Raw genomic sequence first — 26,512 nt, 5'->3', positions numbered from 1 at the left:
TCAAATAGTTTTTAAGGACCATCAGAATATTTCAATTAGTACAAATTACTAAATGTCTACTGTGGCTAACAACAAAGTTTAGTCCTATATGAGCTTATGAGCAAATTTCCAAAGAGTCGGTCACTTCTTATTTGATAATTTGATTCTAGATTTCTCATGTTTTCTTGTCTAGCAATGAAACTATATGAGAAAGAACCTATTGCAAAGAACACATCTACAAAAAGGTTACTAAAGTCTACCTCATACCCCAAAACTTGAGAGACATAATAGACTGTGGGAAATGGGGTAGCTTTTTCTGTCATAAGACGTTGCTGAAGCCGAGTACCCATTTTCTGGCTATTAGTGTGTCTCTGCTGATGGGGAGTCCTCCCAGGAGCCAACTGTCCATGTATCAGTAGGCCTCTTGTCTCCTTTCTATCATTGGTAAAAGAGCAGAGGACTACCCAGGATCACTTGGCAGGCAACAACCTCCCTTATTCCTTGTTATGGTCAATGACTATGACCAGAAGAGGGAAAAGACAACTTGGTTTTATAAAACCCTCATTCATCTCTCCAGAGATATTATAAAATCTTTAGTACCTTTTTTATCTTAGTTTCTCTTATTGTATCTAGGCTGCTCCCAGGTATTCTAGCTACTAACTACACATCCTTCTCTCATATACTCCCTCTGGTATATTAAGACCTTGAATTCTACAGTTCAGTAGAAATTCCCATAATTGGTGTCTTTCCTGCCAAAGAACAGTGACTCCGTGTGGTAGCCCATGAGCATTGTCTCCCTTGTCCTGATTAAAGACTTGTTCTATTATAACTATTTGATAGTAATGAGTGTTTTTTTTCTGTTGACAATACTTTAAGATTTACAAAACACTTTTCTCACAATGGCCCTCTCAGGTGGGTTGTAAAAGAATTACCCCATTTTCCAGATAGGGCTCTGTAAAGTCATGACTTCTCCATCACGTTATAGGGGGCAGATATCTCAGGGGAGATTCAAATCCAGTTCACTTAGTTCCAAAACCAGCACTGTTTTCACAATAGAACAGGACCTCCAAACAGCCTCTATTTCAGCAGGACTATCACCTCCCTCCCTCTACCTTTATTGCTGTAACCTGAGATGAAGTTTTTTCCAACCTTTTATTCACATTATAAATAACAGTACATCAGGAATGTTCTGTTATTTCATGAGTCAATGGCTATACACATACATGTGTATCACATGCATATGTGTATTTTACACGTGTATGTTGTATTTGCACGTTGTGCTATATACATGTATGTATATGTACACACATGCATACACACAACATATAGCTTTAAGAATAGGGGCAGCTCTGTATTTTAAGTTGGCTTGCTGTGCTGGACAGAACCTTGGATCCAATTAGGCCTGGTTCTGCCCGAGGTGGGACCGGCACTTCAGCCTTAGACTGTTCCTTGAAATGAAGAGATTTTTCCCTCTTTTTTTGCAGGGGTCTTGACATTCAATGATTAAAGCATCTCGATATTTTTTGTACCACACCATTGGAGCTATCTAATGCAAACATTGGGGCTTCAGGCGGACCCCTCTAAGTGCTAGTTAATGTGTCCAGAACAGAGAACTGGTGGAGCCGGGTGTCCCACCTCAAAACTCCCGGGAGCTATATACCTCCAGCTGACCCAGAGGGAGAGAGTCCCGGAACAAGGTCGGGTCTTGGAAACTACATTTCCCAGCGGTCCCCGCGACAAGGAAAGGCGGTCCTTGCGGGGGCGGGGCTGGGCGCCGCCACTTCTCGGGCCTCGTTCCGCCGACGCTCCCTCGGACCCTCGGCACCCGGCCGGGCTGGGCTGGCTCCCCGGGGGGCCGGCTGCTGCCCGGCAGGCCAACATGGACAGCCCCGAGGTGACCTTCACCCTGGCGTACATCGTGTTCTCCGTCTGCTTCGTCTTTACGCCCAACGAGTTCCACTCGGCAGGGCTGACCGTGCAGAACCTGCTGTCCGGTTGGCTGGGCATCGAGGACGTGGCCTTTGTCCAGTACCACTTGCGCAGGACCACGGTCACCATGCTGGTCCACTCTCTGCTGCCGCTGGGTGAGTGAGCCCGGCGCTACTCCCTGCGTGACAGTGGACAGATCTCTTCGCCCCCCTCGGAGTCATTGCCCTCGTAGGGCTCACCCCTCCCCGCAGCTGGGACCCTGGGCTGGGCAAGAGACCCTGCCTTAAAGAAATCCCTTACTCTAGTGGAAAGGACGGTCAGCCTGCCGGACATGCATGGTAGACGCCTGGGGGCGAGGGGGACGGGCTTGCGGGCACGGAAACGCCCCCTCCCCCCAGTGTGGCTTGGGGGGGGGAACCCTTGAGGTGTTTAAAGCTCCCCAGAGGGCAAGTGGTCCAGCCCACTTAGGAACTGGGAGGTGAAGGGGCCCCCTGCAAAATGTAGGTGGGTTGGGTGAAGCGAAAAGGCATAGGTCAAAGGAGGAGGCTCCTGCCCTTCCAGCTCTAAATCAATAAAGCCTATGAAAAGTTCAACCAACATTTATTAGGCACCGACTTCGGGCCTTAGTTAACTCTTCAATTCCAGTTAACCAACATTCATAATATTCCTACCATGTGCAAGGTCACTGAGGAAGATACAAAGATGAAAAATGACATATTATAAATCCCCTCCCCTGAAGGAGTTTATAATTAATTAATCCTAGGAGGAAAGGATATATATATACAAATAAATTCTATGGAAGTAACAGAAGGAAAGTCAGATTACTGTACCCCAGATACACTTCCTTTCTATTAAAAAATCTTTAAACTACTTTATATATATATATATATATGTATGTATATATATATACACACACATATATATAGTCAGTCAAAATCACTATATTATCATTTGACTTGACTATTTGTATTGGAAGGTATTTATTACTGGAAGTGACAGATGTGTCAACAAAATATATAAAGTCAATATGTAGATTTCTGGGAATGGACTTAACAGTAATAAAAATAAGTCGTATTTATATAGTACTTTAAGGTTTGCAGAGAGCTTTGTAAATATTATTTTATCTTTACAACCACCCTTGTAGGTAGGAACTATTATTATCCCCAGTTTATATTAGAAGAAATTAAGGCAAACAGATTAAATGACTTAACCAAAAGTCACACAGCTAGTAAATATCTGAGACTGAATTTGAATTCTGATCTTCCATACTCTAGACCCAGGGTTCTGTCCACCACCTCACAGGTACAATCCTATCTGAATCTTTGTTTGTTTGAGCATATGCTAATTTTTCTTATTTTCATTTATTTTTTAAAAGTTCACTATCCTTAAATTTTACATTAAAATTTTTTATTTCTGAATTCTCCCTTCCACTCATCCCTACTCATTTTGAAGACAAGAAATGTGATATTAATTTTACTTGTGAAATCATGCAAAGTTAGCCACACTGGAAAAAAAAAGTAAAAAAAATTATGCTTCAATCTTCATCAGTTCTTTCTCTGGAAGGAGATAACATTTTCCATCCTTAGTCCTTCAGAATTGTTTTGGATCACTGTATTGCTAAGAATAGCAAAGTCATTCACAGTTGATCATCACAATATTGCTGTTATTGTGTACAATGGCCTTCTGGTTCTTCTCACTTCCATTTTCATCCATTCATGGAAGTTTTCCCAGGTTTTTCAGAAACTTTCCTCCTTATCATTTCTTATAACAGTCATATACTACAACTTGTTCAACCATTTCCCAATGGATGGGCATCCCTTCAATTTCTTATTTTAATTTCTTATGTGTTTGTCCCTATAGTTTAATATATGTACTTGTCCAGGGAAGTCAAAATAAACTTTATAGTTAAAAAAACAGACTCTAAGAGCTACAACATGCCCAGTCTGGAAAAAAACTACCTAATTTAGAGAACAGATATCCTTTCTATCTCTAGAAAGGATAAATGCTATCTATGTTAAGGGAGGGAGTATAATGATTCAGGATATAAAGTGATCCCAACCGCACAATTACTACCTTGTCCATGAATAACTGTTTCTAGGAAGAAGACTTTCCCAGAACAATGTACATCAGAAACAAACATAGCAATTAAGGAAAGAAAAAGAGGGAGAAGGAAGGTTTGAGCATAGTTTGCCAATGTACTAATTAATAGAGGAATGAGACAGAGGAGGGAGCAAAAAGTTTTGTCTTCCAAAGCTCTTCTACTAATGAGGGCATTAAGAATGAACATGTAAAGTCGAGCCCATAAAAATGGAGTAATCTTTTTGAGAACAACCTAGATGGTAAAAGAATTGAGGAAGGAGACAAAAGGACTCCACAAATAAAAATTTCTCAAATTAAGAAGTTTGATTGTGATAAGTGAAGGGAGGTTAAGGGAGATTTTTGAGGACCACTCTTCTCTGGGTAGAGAATAGGTAGGATCAAAAGGGATGGGTTCAGAGATAGAGAATGATAAAAGCCAGGTAAGAATTCTTCCTTCCTGGTTCAGCTCAGGTACTACCTCCCACCAGAAGCCTAGTCTGAGGAAAGTGGACCCTTCTTCCTCATATTTCCTATTTGTCTGGTTCTCTCCTTTGCCATATTACATCCCCTTCATGAGGTTCTAAGGGACTATGTTGTTTTTCCATCTTTCCATCTCCATTCCCCAGCACTGAGCTCAGGACCTTCCCCATCATAGGTACTTAGTTAATATTAGTAAAATTGAGTTGAATTTTTATAATAGCACTTTTCAAATTGATGTGATTCCATTTGATTCTTACAAAGCAATGGATAGACAGTGTGGGCTAGTGGTCAACCAGGGCTTACAAGCTGCCAGTAATACTTACTTGTATAATGTAGGGTAGGTAATGAGGGGGCCATGGTGGGAGAGGAAGGTCACACTAACTGTATGACCCTGTACTCTTCAAGTAATCTTTCTTCTCTGTGCCCCTAACAAGTCTCTAAGACTGAATTACAGGCATGCGTGACCATGGCACTTATTCCCTCAGAGACTCCTCATTGCCTCTGCGACAAAATATTAACTCCCCCTACAGTTTTCTGTTGTGTTGGCCACTTTTCCAAACTTTACATGCTACTCCTCTTCATGTCCTCTATACTTCCAATCAGATTGCCTGTTTCCTGTTTCTTAAATACGACATTTCCATGCCTTTGCAAAGCCTGTCCACCTTGCTGGAAATATTCTCCCTCTTAGCTCCCTAGAAGGATCACTTGAAGTCCTACCTTCTATACAAGACTCCACCCTCCTGCCTGCCATATTACTTTATATTTGTATTTATAGATTTAGAGCTAATAGTGGCCCTAGAAGGTTATAAGCTCATTTTACCTGTAAAAATTAAATTCATATCTCTAATAAAAATATTATCTTTTATGAGATTTATTAAGGATCATTAGAAATCAAGGAATAAAGAGGATACAAAATAAAAACCACGTGCCCAAGGCTGGTTAGCCATTTTCAAATTTTCCCCACCTTACCACCATCACTGCTGAGGCTACATCATGCAACGAAGAGAGAACCTGGGAGGTGTTACTGCCAGTTAAATACCAATAACGTGATCTCACCAATGTGGAGACACAGGAGAGATTATAGGAAATTCTGGGAAATACCAAGGACTTCTGGGGAATGAAGTCTAAGGTTCAAAATCTCCATTTATACATACCAGTAAGGAAACAGGCCCAGAGGAGAGAGGTAACTTTCCCCATATCAAACAGCTCAAGTAAACCTCCCCTGTGATCACATCTTCCACAGCACCAATGATCTCAGGTCCCACACCAGAGTCCCAGCTCTAGAATATCTTCCTTACCGCCTTCCTTGTTCTCATCCCTCTTCTCCATTTAAAAAAAAAACAAAACAACCTATACTCAGCCGAGAATCTATATGAAGTAATGGTTCCAAGATATAAGAACGATAAGGGCTAGACAATTGGTGTTAAGTGACTTACTTCGTGTCACCCAGCTAGGAAGTGTTTAGGGCCAGATTTGAGCCCAGAACCTCCTGTATTCAGGTCTGACTCCACAGAGTCCTATTTCCCCCACTCCAATTCCCCCCCCCTGTAAAAATAGACTCGAATCCAGGACTCCAATCCCCAGAATCCTTTGCTCCACTTCCCCAAATGCTTTGTAATCTCACTGAATTCTCACGTGGGCCGAGATTGAGAAGGTATTTAACTTGACTGGAAAGGCCCTTTTGGGCTCTTTTGGACTTCCATTTTGGAGCAGAGGCGGCTCTTTCATAATGTAGGTGAGGTATCTAGGCCAGAGGCCTAGACACATGTTTTCTTATCCTGTATTTTCTTTAATCCTTAATCTTTAATAAACCTCATAAAATTATAATACTCCTTGCAGAGAGAAACTAATTTCTACCTGTCTCAGTCTCCCCTAATTTTAACTGTTACACCCCCCAGTTCTGGAACCCCAACTCTGCTCTTGTTTCTAGATAAGATGTGTCAGTGTATTCCTCCCTGGTCCTGCTTCACCATCCTGATGACTTTTTCTAGCTAGAGATTGCCATTGTTGGTTGTTTCCCTTGTTGGTATGTAAGCCTCTTAAAGGCAAAGACTGGGTTACTTTTGTAGATGTATTGCCAGCCTTTAACACAAAGCATAGCCCATGATAGTGGCTTCCTAGAAGCTTTTTCATTCCTTCATTTGTTCAAGTGTCCAATGTGGGATTTTAATTCAGTTTTTTCGAAGTCCCTTTCCCTACAACACTATATTGTTGCTGGTCTGCATCCATAGAAGTGGTTTCTACAAGAGGAAGGTCCCAATGCTAACAAAATTATAGATCAAAACAAAATACTCACAAAAAAGTGAGCTAGGAAGGCAGACAGAGTCATTGAAAGTAGGGATTGTCCTCATTTTACAGATGAAGAAATTGAAGCTCAGATAATAGCATCACTTGCTAGGCAATGGGAATTAAGTGACTGTCCAAGGTCACACAGCTAGGAAGTGTCTGAGGCCAAGCTTTAACCCCAGAACTCCATTATGCCACCTACCTAGCTGCCCACAAAAATTAACATTATTGCTTATTCACATCAACCTTTTGGTTTTCCAAAATCTTTTTTTTTGTCACTAAGGATCCTCCTTCCAGCTGTGCAGATCAATGATTTAATAAATCGTCTTTACAGTTGATGTGTCCAGAACATTCATGAAGCTGATGATGATGACCCTGCTAGGTAGCCTTCTGACAACTTGTCCTCCTTCCAGGCTTTGAAATCTTTCCAACTTAAACCTTCTAGAATGTGAGCAGCGGCCCATGACCTTCCACCATCCAGGATGAGCTCTGTGCCATATCCACAGCAAGACTTTGAAAAGTCCTAAGGATGAAAGAGGGTTGGGTTTGCAGTCAGTAGATCTAACTTTGAATTCTAGTTCCTCCCTTTCATGCTGTATAACCCTTGGGTAGGTCTCTACAGCCCTCTGGGCCTCCATTTCTCCATCTGTAAAATGAAGGAGTTGGTTCTTTTCAACTATTTATGATCCTCAGTTGTTTAATGGAGGACTGTCATTTTTAGTCATTACTATTGCTTTTATTAAGCACAATCCTAGTATTATTGTTCGGAAACACTCGTTTGGTTACCTAATTCTGTCATCCATTAATTAGACTGTGAATTTCTTGAGAATCTCTACTATGTCTTCTTTAGTCTTTAATGTCCTTTCACTCTCTATAGAAGTCTGTAGTAAACATTTGTTGAATTGAATTATGGAAGGCATTGAGACTTCCTGCAGCACCAGAGAGAAAGGGCATATAAATTTGTGGGTTCCCATCCAAGCAGGGTCCTTACAAAGTTATGAAACACCTTTGCCTTGTCTCCTACAAGCAGAACCTTCATTTGCTTTTTGCAGGATATTACCTCGGCATGTGCTTTGCAGCTTCAGAAAAGCAGCTCTATTATTTTAACCAGGCTCCAGAAGGCTGGAAGCTGTTCCTTCTACTCTCAGTGTCCTTCCCCACCATCACCTGCACCATCGCTTACTATTGGTCCCGGAAGAGGTGGGACTGCCATCCACTAGCCAGGACTCTGGCGCTCCATGCCCTCCCACAGTCAGGCTGGCGAGCAGTGGCATCCTCCATCAACACAGAGTTCCGACGCATTGACAAGTTTGCCACGGGGGCTCCAGGGGCCCGGGTAATTGTGACGGACACCTGGGTGATGAAGGTGACCACCTATCACATCCATGTGGCTCAGCAGCAGGACATCCACCTGACGGTAACTGATTCACGCCAGCATGAGCTCTCACCAGACTCCAATCTACCTGTCCAGTTCCTTACCATCCGAGTGGCCAGCATCAATCCCCTCGTCAAAGCCTTTGACATTCGGTAAGTTCTTTTCCTTGTAGACTTGTAGAGACTGAATCTCAGATTTCAAAGACTCTGCCCCTGACTAGTGCTAACCCAATGATAGGGAGTTCCATGCTTCCCAAGGCAGCCCATTCCTTCCAACTGTCTCCTAGGAAGCTTATCCTTCTTTTGAACTGAAATATGCCTCTCTGGGGCTTCTGATTTGTGCTTCTAGCTCTGGCCTCTGGAGACAAGCAATAATTAATCTGATCTTTTTAATATTGATTAATACAGCACCATTTTCAGATGAAATTAATAGGGATATCACATTGAGCTTGGCTACGTTTTGGCCAACCCAAAAGCCATGAACAAATTTGGTTTATGAGAAAGTAATATAGACCCCAAATTGGTTTTGAATTTCTTTTAAAATGATTGAAATTCTTCAGCACTTCAAAAGATTTGTGATTTTATCTTCAAGAAATACATATGGTACCACACCAATGTGGATCACAGTTCCTCCACACCAACACTTAGCACAATGCCTGGCACATAGTAGGTACTTAATAAAAGCTGGTTGACTAACAGATTGATACCTTAGTTGATAATAGCTCACATAACTTAAACACTTTGAAAAGTGCTTTCCCAACAACAATCTAAGGTCAGTAGTATAGATATTACTATGCCCATTTTATGGAGGAAGAAACTAAGGTTCGGAAAGATTAAATTACCTGCCCATTGGCACACATCGTATCAGAACTAGGTCCTGAATCTGGCTCCCAATGGTTCCTCCTACACTGTCCTACCTCACCTATTCTTCCCAAGTTATTTTAGCCCAAATAATTTGCCACCCACTGACCAGCCTTCTGTGCTGAGCTCCTGGTTGACTTATCCATAGGACTTTCCTTGGTTTTAATGATAATGACAGTACTAACATTAGAGTTTTTAAACAGGGGTGTCCTGGAGTGAGATGTCAAGTTTTTAACATGAACATTTTCTTTTTGTTTGTTTGTTTTTTTTAAATCCTTACTTTTTGTCTTGGAATTGATACTAAGTACCTATTCCAAGACAAAAGAGTGGTAGAGGTCAGGCAGTGAGGGTTAAGTGACTTATTCAGGATTACACAGCCAGGAAGTGATTTGAGGTCATATTTGAATGCAGGACCTACTGATTCCAGGCCTAGTTCTCTATCCACTGAGCTACCTAGCTGCCCTTAGAATAAGCATTTTTTTTAACTCTTACCTTTCATCTTAGAATCAATACTGTGTATTGGTTCCAAGGCAGAAGAGTGGTAAGGGCTAGGCAATGGGGGTTAAATAACTTGCCCAGGGTCACACAGCTGGGAAGTGTCTGAGGCTACATTTGAACCCAGGACCTCCCGTCTCTAGGCCTGGCTCTCAATCCTCTGAGCTACCCAGCTGACCCCCAATTCATCTTTAAAGTACATTGCATATCCGTTTTTTTTCCAGAAAGCCAGTTGTTAAACATTTATCGGCACCTCCCCTATTTATAAAGCATTTAAAAAAATTTTTTTATAAAGTCTTCAAAGCACAACAGACCTATAAGGAAGGTCCTGCAGGCATTATTAACCCAATTTTACAAATGATGAAACCAAGACTCAAAGAGATTAAATGACTTGCGAAAGTTTCAGAATCAGAATTCTCACCCAAGTTCTTCTTGATTCCAAGTATATCCACAGAGTGGTAAGGGAATTTTTGGCTCCCTCCCCCTGTCAGGGCAGCCATCCTAGGGAATAGGAATGATCTGAGGAAAATAAAACCGTGCCTAGAAAGCAGGCTTCCATGGCTCCATGGAATGATCACATGTAATAATCACATGTCCCCAGGGTATCTGTGGCTTCACCAGAGTGGGTGTTCCTTCCCACATTGCAAGTCCTCCACCTTCTATACACGGGTTCATTGTGTTGGCCAGCTTCCTGATGATGATCCTTTCTGTGCCCCCAGCTATCCTGGTCCTAATCCAGCAGGCACAGAGTCCATCCCTGAGCCTGTGCTCAAAGGTGGTCCAGTCTGGCAGGATCTGCCAAACCTCGATTTCTGCTAGTGCTTTAGAGCCCAGGAGGTGACCACCCCACACTCTCAGAGGAAGCATCACAGGGTCACAGTCAAAGGAAAGCCTTGACAATGCTTGTGTTTATTTGTGTCTTCAGTGTTTGGTACAGTACCTGGCACATAGTGGGTGTTTAATAAATACTTCTTGGCTTGATGGTATTCATTAATTACTTAGAACTAGTTAGGAGGACTCACATGTGATACCCAGTGGAATCACATGTCGGCTATGGGAGAGGTGGGGGGGGGGGGGGAAGAAAATGATTTTTGTCTCCAATGAATCATGTTTGGAAATGACCAAATAAAATAATGTTTAAAAAAAAAAGGACTAGTTAGGAGGAAGGGAGAGGCAAGGCACAGATAATTTGGCATATTCCAAGAGTCTGTGATTCAGTGAGTGTGTTCCCCTTCTTGCCACACTCATTGTAATCTTTTCCGTGATTTATAGAGTTGTTTCCAAACTTTTTCCTAATTGTGGCACATTATTCTTTGCCATGAGGAGTCTCAGTATCTGCACATTTTAAGCTGGCAACACTGTTCCCATTCCGCATTGTTGAGTTGAGTTCTTTGAATTTAAGGTCTGATGTTCCCACTTTTTTGTGTTAGAGGCAAGTTTTATTAAATTTATACCCACTTATTTGCACATACAAATTACATATTTAGCATACTTTGTATCTGGGTAAAATGTATACCTCACAAAACCATTTATTCATTTCCTTTTATCTGTAATAACACACCATCCCAAATTTCATGGCACATGCACCTTGTGAAACTCGACACATTCAGAGAATTACCAGCTCAGTGCAGGGCCTCATGAGTTGTTGTCAAGATGAACTTCTTTGCATTTAGTTACATGGTTTATGGCTGGGTTGAGGCCTCAAGCCCTCCCAACCAGGCAGGGTCTAGCAAGACCATTAGAAACCCCAAATCCCCAGGGCTATAATGGGTCCTTAGAGAGAGCACCCTAGAACTCCAGGAGAATAAATAGCTAACATGTGGCAAGTATGATGGTGCCCTAAGAGAGGCAAAGCTCAAGAGCTCTGAAGGTTCCAAGAGGCTAAAAGCCTTGGGGGTCCAGAAGGTTTCAGTCCCCAGGTGACATTTGAACTGGGCCTCAACAGAAGGGTAGGGTGTGGCGAGACTCATTTTCAACTTCATTTTTGCTATTTTCTCACATGTAGAATTCCTTCCCCACCCCTCAGTTCTGTCTAACTGATATCAAGCCTCACTTCCCTGACATCCCCTGAATTCCTCCAACACTGATTATAATAATAACAGTATTTCTGTTGTGCCTCCTATATGCTAGGCACTTTACAAAGATTATCTCATTTGTTTCTCACAACAATCCTGGCAGTTTGGTGCTATTATTATCCCTGTTTTACAGTTGAAGAAACAGAGGCAAATAGTTTAAATGACTTGCCTGAGATCACACAGATAAGAAGTATCTGAGGCTGGATTTGAACTTAGAGCTTCTTGATTCCAAGTCCAGTGCTCTCTGTCCACTGTGCCACCAAGCTGCCTTTGTTCCATTTTATTTACTTCCTTATATTCTTTTCATGTGCCATCTACCCCACTAAACTATGAGTTCTGGGAGGGCAAGGATCTTCTGGTCTATCTCTTTCTTCCCCTGTGATCCCTAAGCACAGTGGATAATAGGATCAGACTCTCAGGGACCATCTCATCCAGGAGTTCTTTACCCTTTGTGTGTCATGGACCCCTCTGGCAGTCTGGCAAAGCCCATGGACCCCTTTTAAGAATCATGGTTTAAATGTGTAAAAGAAATTACACAGGATTCCAGAGGAATCAATTCTATTGATACAATTATCAAAATGTAAACACATACACATATGGGCATGAGGGTGCAAATTTCCAGACCCAGCTTAAAGACCCAGATATAATACAACCCATACCTGAACTGAAATCCTTTGGACATGATCCCCAACCTAGAGTCATGTAGCCACTGCTGGGAGACCTCCAGTGATGAAGAATTCACTACTTCCTATGGCAGCGCATTCCACTTTGGGACAAAATTCAGTGTTAGGAAATATTTCCCTACATTGTACCAAAACCCACTTCTGTATCTTATTCCCAGATTCTGCCCTCTTGACCAAGTCAAACAAGGCTCCTCTTCCTTCCCCATAATAACCCCTCATGTACTTGCACCCAGCTTCATTTCATCCCTGAGCTTTCTCATCTCCACCATCAACATGCCCCCTTCTTTCTAGTAATCCTTGAAGGAGGAGCCTCATCTCCTAGGTGTCCTCTTGAGAGGTCCCAGGGGGTCCCCAGACAGTATCTCTAAATACAGAAACTACCCTTGCAAACCAGTTGCACTTTTTTATGGAAAGTGAAAGATTGGACTCTTTGCTTTGTGGGTGATCCCAACCCTACAAGGGCCCACAGAGAGATTCCTGAGTGCCTGAGAAATTAGATGGGGGCAAATCTGTACTTACTTCTAACTGAAATTCAGCATTTCCTTCAACTAGGCCAGACAGTATTCTTCTGAGAGGGTATCCACAGGTTTCACCAGACTGCCTGCGGGGTCAGTGGCACAGATAGTAAAAAGCCTCTGCCCTCCCAGGGCTCTGCCAAGGACATCCTTGCTCTTGTGCTGATGCTCCCCAAGCACAGCCCTTCCTGTTGTGTACCAGGGACCTGGCTCATGACCGACTAGAATTCTAGCTGCTGGTAGACTAACGGTGATGGCCTGGGTTTTAGTTCCAACTTTGCCAAGAATTTGCTTTGTGATTGAGCAGGGCAGTAGTTTAGACCAAATGGTCTCCAAGGGCCCTGTGCCCTAGCACAGGTCAGCAACTAACAGATGCAATACTTAGCAAGACTATTTGTATATTGGGATAGAAAGTACCTCAAGGACCGAGGTAGCCAGCTTCGTTTTAATTTCCTAATCCAAGCAGGCAAAGTATAAGTGTCATCATTTTGGTCCCACTCCTAGGAATCTATTGTCCTAATAAAGATCCTCTGGACTCTACTAAGGGAGCAGAGCCTATGAGTGAATCTCTGAGCCTCTCCCTGTTTCTTCCTCCAAGATGTGGAAATAGCTTGGATCCTAGCATGCTGGAGTGAAATGGGATAGAACATGGATTGGCAGAGCCAGATCCCTCCTTGGAATGTCAGATAATGTCAGAGAGATGTCACAGTCTAGAACACAGGCTGTCAGAGCTGAGGAGGACCTGAAAAATCACAAAGTCCAACATTCCTTTTCAATATTTAGGGAAAATGAGGCCCCAGAAGGGCAGAGACTTGCAAAGTTCATATGGGGAATCAGGAGCGAGCCATAGGACTCTGCCACTTGATTAAAAACTGAGGGGCAGTGATAAGAAAGGACTTGTTCAGGGTCTTTTCTGCACATGCGTCATTAAAAAAACAATGAGGCATGGAGTGAGGTGCAATGAGGAGGCCATTCTTTGCCCTTCAGAGCCACATTGATAATAGGTCTGTGTCTTCTCCTAGTTCTGTCCCTGGCCTCCTCTACCAGGGTACTGTGACTTCCTCTTGGTGCAGGGGTAGGGCATGTTGCCCATATCTCAGATGTAGCCGACTTAGGTCCAATTTATTTAACTTATTAGGAGGGAAGGCTCAATGGGGGATTGTGGGTTTGCTGAGAAATGATTATGTGAGAAACAAAATCAATAAAGTCTGAAAAAATACTTTTTAAAATAGTTTTTTGAAGATACTGTGTTTAGAGAAATGCTAGCAGCATTTTCATTTGCTTGAGGAAAGATTAAACATTCATTGTAGCTGCTCTTAGCTCTAACAAACTCATAGACTTGGTTATAAACATTCTTCCCTTATCGCTGCACCATGAATTAGTAAAGCAGATTCTCAGGGACACCAGCAAGCCTCACAAAATCCATCAGGGCCTGCAGAAAGGACTTTTTTCCCTCTCTCAGTCTGATTTAAAGGCCGTTACCTGGGAAATCAGAATAATTCTCACCAGCTCATTTCCTCAAACACATCCTCACACTCTCAGTCGAGTTTGTGTCTCCTAATCCATTTATTCTTTTCCATCCAATTTAAAGTGCAGCTGACAACCAATGGCTTCTCACAAATCTAGAAAGGGTTCATTTTTTTTTAAACTACAAGCTTCCTTCTGTCACTTTTGTTTTACCTCACAATGAATTATTCTCTCAAAGATCTGAAAAAGAGGCATACCCAACAATACATTTTTGTTCCTGTCTGAGAGGATGAAGAGGTCCAGAATAAAGGAAGTTACATCCTCTGACCTAGAAAGAGGATGATATAATAATGGTCATCATTATAACTTACATTTATATGGCATTTTGAAATTTGTAAAACATTTTCAGCAACACCTCAAGAGGAACTATTGCAAGTGTTGTCTCCATTTTATAGATGAGGAAACAGGGCCTCAGGAAGGATAAGTGACTTGCCTAGGGTCACAGAACTATCCAAATCCAATAATACCAATGCTTTCCCATGACACCATCCCACACAGGAGAGTGACTTGTCCTAGGACTGTTGAGATGGTGATTACACATTTTCATAATACTTTAAGGTGGAATCCAGAATACACACAAGCAGTTGAAGATTTTTTTTTTTTAAACCCTTACCTTCCATCTTGGAATCAATACTGTGTATTGGTTCCAAAGCAGAAGAGTGGTAAGGGCTAGGCAATGGGGGTTAAGTGACTTGCCCAGGGTCACACAACTGGGAAGAGTCTGAGATCAGGTTTGAACCCAAGACCTCCCATCTCTAGGCCTGGCTTTCAATCCACTGAGCTACCCAGCTGCTCCCTACCCCCCACCCCAGTTGAAGATTTTAAAGATTTAAAAAATATTTTTAAAGTATTCAAAAGGCCATCATATGTAAAGAGGATTCAATTTGGTCTGTGCGGTCCCAGAGGGCAAAACTAGAATGAACAAGGGGAAGAGAAAAGGAGGAAGAATTTTCTACCAATCAGAATTGACCCATAGTGAAATGAACCAATTCAAGGATTAGTGAAATCCCCTAGACCTGCCACCCACTCATCATCTTTTTCCCCCTTACAGGTCCCTCTCTTCCCTACCCACTTCCTCCTCCATCCAGTGACACTAACCCCTTTGCTCTTACTTGGACAAGATGCTCTGGCATTTCCTCTGGCTGTCCCCCATACCTGGAATGTTGTCCTTCCTCATCTCTGCCTCCTGGCTTCAAGTCTCAGCTGAAGTCCCACTTTCTACAGGCAGCCTTTCCCAATAGAGCTTTCCTATTATTTATTTTTTTCCTATTTATCTTGTCTATGCCTTGTTTGGACATAATTCTCTGTATAATGTTTCTCCCATTAGATTTTGAACTTCTTGAGGGCAGGGACTCTCTTTTGCCTTTCCTTTTTCTGGATGTACCTCAGTTCTTGGTGACCTCTTCAAAACATTATGCCCCAAATAACCTCACCACAAATCTGAGGTAGATAATATAAGTATTTTTATCTTCATTTTATAGATGATCAAACTGAGGCAGAAAAGATAAATCAAGGTCATGTAACCAAGTGGCAAAGTATGAAGTGTTCTTAAAATATTCATTATTATGAATCAGGTCAGAATCATTGCCAAGCATAATGCAAAGATTATCATTGTAAACTATATTTTTTTATCTTTTTTTTTAACAAGCCCTTACCTTCTATCTTAAAATCAAATACATATATTCATTCTAAGACAGAAGAAAGGTAAGGGCTAGGCAATTGGGGTTAAATGACTTGCCTAGGGTCACATGGGTAGGAAATGTCTGAAGGTAGATTTGAACTAAGGACCTCCTGTCTCTGAACCTAGCAATCCACTGAGTCACCTAGCTGCCCCCATAAATGATACTTTCACACTACAGTTCTGCATTAGAGGTGAGTAGTATAGTGGAAAGGGTCTTGGATTTGGAGTCAGAGGACCTGGGTTCAAATTCTGACTCTGGCATTTGTTAGCCTTGATTCTCAGCAAGTCCCTTAACTCTCCACAGCATGGTTTCCTCATCCGTAAAATGAGAGAATTGGATCGGACTCCTTCAAAGGCCCTTTCAACTTCTAAACAAGTAGGATGAAGAAATGATATTCCTTTCCCCTCCTCTCATTCAGACTGAATTCTACAGAATATGGTGAACTTCGGGAGAAACTCCACGCCCCCATCCGCAATGCTGCCAATGTTGTGATCCACCAGAGCCTCGGTGACTTGTTTCTGGAAACATTTACATCCTTGGTGGAAATCAACCCACCTTATTCCATTCCCAGCAACCAGGTAGGTAAATTGAGCAGAGTGCAGCCTTGAGGTAGCAGTAGGAGCCCTGGTGTTGCTCATGGACCTACCACCCCCCTAGATGGTCCTCACAGGCCTCCATCTCCATGTAACCTCCTTGTCTCTCATTGAAAATGCTCCCTCCTCCTCCTCCACCCCCTGGACTCTTGCCATCTTCTATATAAACAGCCTTTCTTGATGCTTTGCCAACTTGTAGTGCCCTCCCTCCCAAACCGGTATGTGTATAAGCCTTGACTTTCCTGCTGTGTGTATGTCTTTGCACGGTGACATTTCTGTGTGCTTCTCTCAAGAGTGAAAATGTAAATTCATTGGGAGTAGGATTGTTTCCATCTTTCTTTTGTATCCCCAGCACTTAGCACACTCCCTGGCATATAGGCAGCTTTTAACAAACTGGTTCCTCTGAATAACAGAGACAAAGACATTTGCCCCACTACTGCTATGAATGTAAAATTCTTTCCTAGAGAGGGGAGAGATTTGAGAAAGTGTCATACTATTAGTTCAGCACAGAAGGCAGGAAGGCAGCTGCTAGGGCCTATATCTTTAGGGTTGCACCAAACTCCCTTCAACTGAAAGCAACCATGCCAGAAAGGTGGCTAGAAGCAGGGTCCTCAGGATCAGGGTTAGGACTGGCTCTAATCATCCTTCCAATTTAGTTCAAGTCAATAGGCCTTTACAAAGGAAGCAGGTAAACAGAGACAGAAAAGAAATAATCCCTGCCCTCAAGGAGCTAACATTCTATGGAAATGTTGTGACATGGATACAGATAAGTATATCCAAAAATAATTATAATAACTAACATTGACACAGGTTTTCAGCAAGCTTTATCTTATTGAAGGCACTCAACAATTCTGTGAGATGGGCAGTAAGAGATTTTATCCCCATTTTAAAGATGAGGAAACTGAGACTCAGAGAATTTAAATGATTTGTCCATGATAATATTGCTAAGACGTGTCAGAGGCAAAATTTCAAAAAGTTCTGTGTTCCTGACTCTTTTTTTAAACCCTTACCTTCTGCCTTAGAAGAAATACTAAGTACAAGTTCCAAGGCAGAAGCATGGAAAGGGCTAGGCATTTGTGGTTAAGTGACTTGCCCAGAGGCACATAGCTAGGAAGTGTCTAAGGCCAGATTTGAACGAGGTACTCCCAATTCCAGGCCTGGCTCTCTCTCTACTGAGCCACCTAGCTGCCCCTTATTCCTGACTCTTAAATCAAGCATTCTATCCACTACTGATATCAGTGGTGGGAATGGAAGAATTCATTCATAACTGGGAGAACATGAAAATTAATAATAGCAACAATAAATAGTATTTATAAAGTGCTTTTAATATTTGCAGCGCATTTTACAAATATCTCATTTCAGTCTTATAGCAACCTTGGGAGGTAGGGGTTATTATTATGCTCATTTTACAGATGTAGAAATTGAAGGAGACAGATTAGGTGACTCGTGTGACTCTGGTTACAGCTAAGGGACCTGTGTGTCTAACCCTGGATTTGAATTCAGGTCTCTCGAACTCTGTGTCCACCGAGCTTCTCCTAAGGAAAGACTTTGTGTAGGAGGTGACAGATGAGTCTTGAAGTAGGCTAGGGATTCCAGAAAGAATGATGGTGGGACAGCCTGCAAAAGAGGGTGGGCCTGGCTGAATCATAGAGTGCTTGAGAAAGAGTAATCAGAAAGAAGTCTGCAAAGATGGACCAAAGCCAATGCGGGGGGAAGGGAAGGAAAAGAACATGAATCATGTAACCATGGAAAAATACTCTAAATTAATTAATTAAAACTTTTCAGATAAAAAAAAAAAGAGGGGTCAAAGCCAGAAGGTAAATGTCCAAGAGAAGAATTTGTCATTTGCCCTAGAAGACACTAAAGCAACCTGAGGAGAGTTCAGGCTTGTTTATAGAAAGTGCGTAGGAAAAAGCAGAAGGAAGGAAGGGAGAGATGGAAGGGAAGAAGGAATAAGGGAAGAGAGGGAAAGGAGGAAGGAAGGAAGGAAGAGAGTGATGGAAGGAAGGAGAGGGAGAAGAAGGAAGTTAGGGAGGGAAGGAGGAATGAAGAAGGAAGAGAGGGAGGGAGGGAGGGAGGAAGGCTAGCCAGTCAATTAGAATGTGATTTCATTCATCCAGGTGAGAAGAACAAGGTCCTGAATTAGGATGACCCCAAACTGAGTAAAAAGAAGGGGCAGATGCATTTGTTGGGGGACAGCTATCAAAGCTAATTATTTGGAAGGGATGTGAAATGGGGTGACAGGAAGGATGGCGGTGCCCTGGACAGAAACGAGGTGAGTTATTGAGGTTAGGGGGAAAGAGGAAGAATTCTGTTTCAGGCAGGGGAAATTGGGAAAACTGTGGAACATCATGTAGTGACTGTGTAGATTTGTGAATCATTTGCATAGAGTGATGGTTGAGAGCCTGCAAGCTGCAAGGATTACCCAGATAGTGTGGGTCCCCACCAGATTGGGAGTGGGCCACGGATGGGTGGAGGACAGTTCCATAGAGAAGCTGAGGAAGAGGAGTGGGAGGAGGACCATGAGACAGCCAAGTTGGAAGCTCAACCAGGAGAGGGAGCCCTGGGTGAAGGGATCAGCAGTGTCCAGAGCAAACTGAAGGGTAAGAAATGAGAAGCCTGAGAAAGGGCCATTGGATCTAGCATTTGAGAGAGAACTGAAGCCTTGGAGAAATGAGGTGAAGCCAGAGCTACAATGTGAGTGGGAGCTGAGGAGATAGAAACAAATGGAGAAGGCTTCTTCTGAGAGTTTGGTGGGGAAAAGACATAGGCTGTAGCTTGAGGGCCTGGCAGGCTCATATGAAAGGTTTTATGCTTGTTTTTGAAGGATGAGGAATGACCTGGGCATGTGTGGAGGCAGCAGGAAAGGAAGCATGGCTAGACAGATAAAAGTGACTTTCTGTGCAGACAGTTCTGGAAGGGAGACAGACAGACATCCAAACATCTTTTCATTAATGGGGTGTGTGCCAAGATGGACAGCATTAGCTTGCCCCCTTTCCTGGCTGCTTATCCACTTTCCCACCCCAGAAGATGGGGGGATTCCCCAAGGCTCTGTCCCTAGCTGTCTTCTTTCCTGTCCCTATACTGTCTTCCAAAAACCCTTCAAGCATTGGGTGCTTCTGTGACTTCTGTGCTATGCAAACAACATATACTCACACATTCTCTCTCTCTCTCTCTCTCTCTCTCTCTCTCTCTCTCTCTCTCTCTCTCTCTCTCTCTCTCTCTCTCTCTCTGTGTCTTTGTATGTGTGTGTCTCTCTCCTCCCCTCCCTCCCTTTCTTCTCCACCCTAACCTTACCAAGTAATTTCACTCTCTTGACCTGAGCTCCCTCCTCTCCAAACTGTTCATAATAATACTTTCACTGTCCATCCCCCAGGGCAGCCATGAAAAAAAAAATATTTGTAAAACTTCAAGCTTGAGCAGTAGAGTATCTAGTTTCTGCATTATTCAGGCTCTTTGCTCCACCTCCTGTTCGAAGCAGTTTTTATTGTCCCTGGAGATACTGGCCTGGGATGTGCTTTAAACCAGATGGAAGAGGCCTGATCCCCTCAGGAACTTACTTGTCCTGTGGGATGGGGGGGGGGGGGTACAAAATAAGAAGAGATGGAGAACTCTTAGGCAGAAGATGCTTCTTCACATTGGGTGCAAGGAAATACGGAAAGCTAATGGCAAACATGAGGCTTAGTGCCTGGAATATAGTAAGCACTTAATCAATGGATGCTGATCTTAACCAGCTTCAAACCTATAGATAATTCAGAATCAGTTGTTATATTTATCAGTATATAATTACACTACTTGTCAGCGTGAGAGTGAGCATGGTACCATTGTGTTAGAATTGGAGTCAAGAGATTTGAATCCTGACTTAGATACTTCCTAGATGTGTACTTTCCCCTCTCTCAGTTTTCTGTTCTGTAAAATGGGAATAATAAAACCTTTGCATTGGCCTTCCTCTCAGGGTTATTATAGAAGGCACTTTGCAAATTTCAAATGCTAATAACCTGAAGAGCTGTTATTATCTGTAGTCTGTCTGTGGGAAGTAGGGACAGCATCGGAGGTGGTAGTTGAGGAGGGAGAGGCCTTCCCTGCCAGCTTCCCAAAAGCCCTGCACTCTTCAGGATAGAGATCTATTTATTATAGCCATTAAGAGAAGGAAAACTCTTTTGAGTCTTAGTCTTCTCTTTTAGGAGACAGGGATAAATATGTCACATTTTATTCTCTTTTTTCACCTCCTAGATTTTATTTACTAGACATGAAATGCCATGATCCCCATTCTGTGCCAGAGGATATCCATTCCATCAGTCACACCTCATTATGTTTCCAAACCCTTGTTTCTAGCTTTCTTCCCCCACATGGCCCATCTGGAGAACATCTTCACACTTTCCTTAGAGGTCTCCAGTGATTTCCTTGTCTTAATTATAGCAGTGCCTACTCATCATTTCCCCTCCCTAATTACTCCTCTATCCCAGAGCCCCTGGGGGCCCCCAAACCTTCTTCTGTCTCCTAAAGTCTCACGCCATCCATGGATGCTGATGTCCTGCCTCCATGCTGGCCCAGACCTCCTTCACATTGATGTTCCACAATGTCATCTGGCCCCAACAAGAAGTATTCTAATTATATTCTGGTAAACATAACTGAGTCTGAATTATGCCTAGGTTTGAAGCTGGTGGGGTCAGCATCCATCAATTCAGTGCTTACTATAGCCCTTTGCATTAGCTTTCCATATTCCCCCTCCGTGTGAACAAGCATTAGTGTGATCGTCTGTCCTGGCCTTCCCCTCTCTTCTCAAGCTCCCTGCAGGACCTCTTGGCTAAGAAACTCACTTCAGAGTTCCCCAAGAAAACAGACACCCCGAATCCTCTCTTCTCCCCATCTCTGTGTCTCAAAACCCCTTGACAGGAGCAGCTAGGAGACTCAGTGGATAGAGTCAGGCCTGGAGTTGGGAGGGCATGGGTTCAAATCTTGTCTCTGACACTGAGTACCTGTGCAACCCTGAGGAAGTCCTTTCATCTGCATTAGCTTCAATTTCCTCAACTGTAAAATGTCTATAGACTAGGTGGCCTTGAAGGCCCCCTTCAGCTCCAGGTCTCTTTATGCCTTACTGTTCCCATTCCTATTCCCTCCCCATTCCAGTCCATGTTTCCCATGCTGCAAGTACAGATATGGGCCATCGCTGCTCTGGTCAACATATTGTTAAATCTATTGGTTAGACTGAATAATATTTAGTTGTCGCCAGGGACTTAATTACTAAATCCCAAATGAATTACTAAAGTCAGAATGGAATTTATGGTAGTTTATTTTACAATAAAGAGTGAAGATATTAAGGAAGAGAGTGAGAAGCAAAAGAGAGAGATAGCTTCTCTGGCTTCTTCTTGAGCCAGGCAGGAGTTCAGAGGTCCCTGCCAAGGGAAAGGAGCCCCAAGACAATAGGCCTCTCCAGAGGCTAGTGCCTCCAGAAAGGCAAAGGGAAAGGGAGTCAGCCTTTACACTTACCACATGTCATTTCAAAGGAACAGGGTCACCAGGAAAAACAGGTCCAGTCAGCATAGAACTGCCAATGGAACTCCAGCAGAAGTGGAAGTCCAAGTTGAACTTCCAGAACTAAGTCAGTTCAGGCCTTTGTCTCTTTCTTTTAAAGACATTTTTTCCTGCATTACTTCTCTTAATCTTTACATCTACCAATCACAGCCCATGCTCCACTCTGGGACCTCCTAGAAGGCAGTCAGTCGATTCTGATTTGTCATCCACTCTTTCACACTCGAGTCACAGACTTCCCACTCTGTGTGAGATGGGTGTTCATACCTTTTTTGGTTAAATCCCAAAATGGGTAGATCTCCATATTTAACTTTTAAGTACTGTTTTTACACTTGTGATGATTAAAATCTAAAAATAGACAGGGGATTACAATTTTAATCTTCACAATCAAGGAAGAGCCAAGTACCTTCATTGTTACAATCAGGGGAGAGCCAAATCCAATCTTCATAATATTCAGAGGTCCCATTAACTGTCACAAGGGAAGTATAGGCCTGGCATTTGAGGCCTTCTACAGTCTGCCTGAACTCTCTCCACCATGTACAGACCCTTCCCTCTCCTTCCCCCTGTGCTTTTTCACCCCCCCAGTCCCTCTTCCTTTCCATCTTTGAAGTCTCTCCCTCCCTTTAAGGCCAGGATATAAAATGCTACCTCTGATACTTCCTCTTCCTAACTGACACTCGGAATTCCCCCAGTGCAGGGCAGTTCACTCTTCTCTAATGCATCCATCACATCTAGTTACCTGTGTTTTTGTTTGGGCCCTTACCCCAACCATAAGCCCCAGCATGGGATGGGAACATAGTTTTAGCTATTTTAAAAAAATAACAATAATAGGTAGGAAAACAGTTTGTAAACCGTAAAATGCTCTGGAAATGGAAGTTATTATTCTTGTCTAAATTCTTCATACAGTAGGAGCTTAATAAATATTTAATTTAATTAAGTTGAGTATTTTAGATTAAAAGCTATCCTGACCCTCTTTATTGTAGACTTTGTCACTTTTGTATTCACCAACATGAGCTTTAAAACTCTAGCCTTGCTTGTTTGCGAATGTATCTCTGGGTACAGATGGATAAAGGAAGGAGAGTTTTTCACTTGGGTTTAAATTAATGCCCAGCAGGAGACAATATATGCTTCCTGTTTAATTGGTTCTGAGGGAGCCTGGATAATGTGTTGCTTCTTTTGTACCATAAGAAATTCCTTTTCATAATCTTAAATTTGTCTTAATCAGGGAGGGTGGCTCCAAGGAACCAAGTGATAAATTGGTTGGAAAAAAAAAAGATTTAATTAAATTCAATTCAGCAAATATTTATTGAGCACCTACTATAGCTAGGCAGTAAATGGTCAATAAATACTTGCGTACTTACTGTATTTAGTGCAAAGGAAGGAAGAACACAAAAATAAACACAAGACAGTCCCCTTGTCCTTGGGGAACCCATGCTCTTGTTGGCAAGATGAGGCATAGCCACATGGAAGTTAAATAACAATTCAGGACAGACCATATGATCACCCACTTCCTGCTTTCCCACCCACCCTAGATTCCAGTCCTGAGTTGGATCTTGAAGGTCAAAAAAGATTCAGAGAGCCCCAAAAGATATTGAAAGGGAAAGAGTAGAGGCCTGTTTGGGAGAATCCCAGTTCAGTTTGGTGTTTGGGGACCTAAAAGGAGGCTTTCCAGAAGGATTAGAGTGTCCAGCCAGTGCTGAAAGCAACAGGCCTTTTTATTTGGTGCATTTACTCAAGAAACTAAGGCCACTCAGGCAGGAAGCCTCCTGAGGCAGCCCATCTTCCTCTTAGTTCAGATTGTTGGGAAATTTTCCTTTTAGTCTGACTTAGTGATGGATTAGGGGCTGAGGAGAGAGGAAAAGAGGCAGAATCAGAGCTGGCTTGGAATTAATTCTTTACAGTTATAGCTTTCCTCACCCCATTTCCCTCTTTTCTTTCTATTCAGGAAGATAAATGGGAAAGCTCTGGCCAAGTCAGTCCTTCCTCTCTTGAGTACTTTCCAGGAGTGCCCCGTCACCTGCCAAATAAAGCTGAAGCTCCTGTTTGTCATTCAGTCATCTCCTCTCCATCTCCGCTTTAAATCCTGAACCCAACTCCTTGTCATCTTCTGAACCCCCTTGAACTTCCCCACCTCTGTCTCTTTGGATGTGTTCTACGACATTCCCTTCTCCTTGCTGAATTTCTACTCATCCTTTAAAACCAAAATCAAATACCTCCTTCTCTTGCTCCTCCAAGAAGCCCTCCCTGATGTCCCCTGTCAGTGGTGCCTTCACATATGTAGCTCTCAGCACATATATCACAGACATTGGCTAACTTAACCCCCACAGGGCCATGGGCCTCCAGGACCTTGGGCAACTTAATTTCCCTATTGAAGCTTGGTGATTCTTCTATTAAAATCAGGATAAGAGTTGTTTTACTGGCCCCATCCCCAGACCTTCCTAAAGCCTTCAGACACTATGGAAATGTGAGTCATTGTTACTATTGTTTTCTGAATTGGGTGCATCCTTTGCATTAAATAAAAGCCTTGAACTACAGATATCTTCCAGAAATAGAGTTAATATTTTGCCTTTTTTTTCCCCCTGCCTTGTTTTCTTCACCGTGGTCCCCCATGCCCCGGAAGGAACTGGAGCCCTGCATTGGCTGCATGCAGATAAGTGCCAACATCAAGCTAGTGAAGAACTGCCAAGAGTCCAACGAGGGCGAGTGCCAGCAGTGTTACTGCCGCCCCATGTGGTGTCTGACGTGCATGGGGAAGTGGTTTGCCAGCCGCCAGGATCAGCAGCACCCAGAGACCTGGCTCTCTAGCCAAGTGCCTTGCCCCACCTGCAGGGCCAAATTCTGCATCCTGGACGTGTGCATCATCCACTGACCTTCCCTAAACAGGGACATGCTCCTGGGGGAGGTCCCGGCAGGCTGAGCATCACCATCTGATAGATGCCATCACGTCTCCCCCTCACTAGCTCCTTGGGCCTGGCCCAGCCTCCTCAGGAGGCTGCTTATTTCACCTTGTTCCCAGATTGGGTGGGGGGCTTGGGGGAAAGGGAGGAGGCAGGGCAAGACTTTCACTTCCAGACTTTGGAAGGAAGACCTGATACTGCCACCCTGCCCCTGGCATTTGTAGAAAGAAAATGCCTTCTCTCTTCACTTCATAGAGAGTGAAAGATTCCAGGGAGATTGTCCATCTTCCTCGGTGTAACTAGACAAGCAAAGGGCTATTAAAAAAAAAAACAAGTCAGACACTATCCCTGACAGGAACTGAGCTTTCTTTTACTGGAGCCTTTTTTAAAAGTTTATTCTTGGGGGCAGCTGGATGGTTCAGTGGATTGAGAGCCAGGCCTAGAGACGGAAGGCCCTAGGTTCAGATCTGTCCTCAGACACTTCCTAGCTGTGTGACCTTGGGCAAGTCACTTGACCCCCATTGCCTAGCCCTTACCATTCTTCTGTCTTGGAACCAATACACAGTATTGATTCTTAAGACAGAAGGTAAGGGTTTAAAAAAAAATTTTTTTTAAAGTTTATTCTTCATGATTGTTACACAAGTCAATACTGTTCTCCCATTTCAGGCTTGTAGCCTGCCCACACAAATGTACCAGATAGGCATGGCTCCTAGGCCTGCCCTTAGCAAAATGATATCATTTCAGTGGGAAGTTTAATTCTAGATTTCTGTTTTATTTGAACTCTCTCTTTCCTATCCTACCCCTTGCTCCTCCCTTCCTCTTGCCTCTCCCTTCCTATCTCCAGCTCTTGTATTCCCTCCCACCAGTTTGTTTCAGACTAGATAATCCACTGTAGGCCACAGGAAAGAAAGCTAAAGCTAAGGCATGTGTTAGCAAAATATGATTTCCAAAGCTTCAGGAATTAGAATCTTAATTGTAACTATTTCCTTTGCCCCACACCCAAACTACGGCCCTCAAGCTCAGTCCTTTGGGTTGACTGCAGTATTGATAGTTGTTTCTCAGTACAACTTCTAAGGACAAGAGTAAGCACCTTCATTATCTTTGATATATAAAAGTCTATACCATAAAGGCATTTTATTTTATTTTCTTTAAGGTATTTTAAAGGACAAGAGAAGAATCCTGATCATCTTAAGTAAGACAGAAGTCCACAGCTCTGGGACAGAAGTAATCAGTGTCATTGTCTAAATACAAAGACAGACCTTCCCCTCTTTGCAGGGGATGCAGTATATCTATCTAGCTATGTCAGATACATCTGGTAGTTGCGCCTGTTTTCCTAGCATTTATTATATTGGGCAATTGAAAGAGGCTTGGTGAGTGTTGGGCTCCCTTAGCAAAAATGGTATGAACTTCTCATTCCAATAAATAGGAGGAATCACATGGTTTTGTGTTTACTTTCTTACGTCCTCACTCACCCTGGCTGAGGGTGAATGTAGAAGATGGATAGGTGAGATGGATAGATTTGTTA

General features: G+C 42.9%; 1 protein-coding gene across 3 annotated transcripts; it reads left to right on the top strand.

Moving 5' to 3' along the window:
* Positions 1–1,722: 1,722 nt before the first annotated feature.
* TMEM129 (transmembrane protein 129, E3 ubiquitin ligase) lies at positions 1,723–26,424 on the top strand. 3 transcript variants are annotated; one of them, XM_001375531.4, is made up of 4 exons: positions 1,725–2,063; positions 7,806–8,280; positions 16,384–16,543; positions 24,711–26,424. In XM_001375531.4, the coding sequence occupies exons 1-4, from the start codon at positions 1,859–1,861 to the stop codon at positions 24,957–24,959; spliced, it is 1,089 nt and encodes a 362-aa protein (XP_001375568.3). In that variant the 5' UTR covers positions 1,725–1,858; the 3' UTR covers positions 24,960–26,424. The 3 variants fall into 3 exon arrangements, with proteins under 3 accessions (XP_056658272.1, XP_001375568.3, XP_007496925.2); XM_007496863.3 differs by lacking the exon at positions 24,711–26,424 and adding an exon at positions 24,036–24,639 and having other exon boundaries at positions 1,728–2,063; XM_056802294.1 differs by lacking the exon at positions 24,711–26,424 and having other exon boundaries at positions 1,723–2,063; positions 16,269–16,543.
* The last annotated feature ends 88 nt before the right edge of the window (positions 26,425–26,512 follow it).

Source organism: Monodelphis domestica, chromosome 6 (genome assembly GCF_027887165.1).
Source record: "Monodelphis domestica isolate mMonDom1 chromosome 6, mMonDom1.pri, whole genome shotgun sequence".
Taxonomy (NCBI): Eukaryota; Metazoa; Chordata; class Mammalia; order Didelphimorphia; family Didelphidae; genus Monodelphis; species Monodelphis domestica.
The sequence above is the reverse complement of the archived record's forward strand: the minus strand, read 5'-3'. Positions and strand labels throughout refer to the sequence as shown.

Bases quoted from the DNA above. Each gene is read 5' to 3' on its own strand.
- TMEM129 (XM_001375531.4), top strand. From the start codon at position 1,859: ATGGACAGCCCCGAGGTGACCTTCACCCTGGCGTACATCGTGTTCTCC. The intron at 2,064-7,805 runs GTGAGTGAGCCC...TGCTTTTTGCAG, and splicing joins CCACTCTCTGCTGCCGCTGG to GATATTACCTCGGCATGTGC. The intron at 8,281-16,383 runs GTAAGTTCTTTT...CCTCTCATTCAG, and splicing joins GTCAAAGCCTTTGACATTCG to ACTGAATTCTACAGAATATG.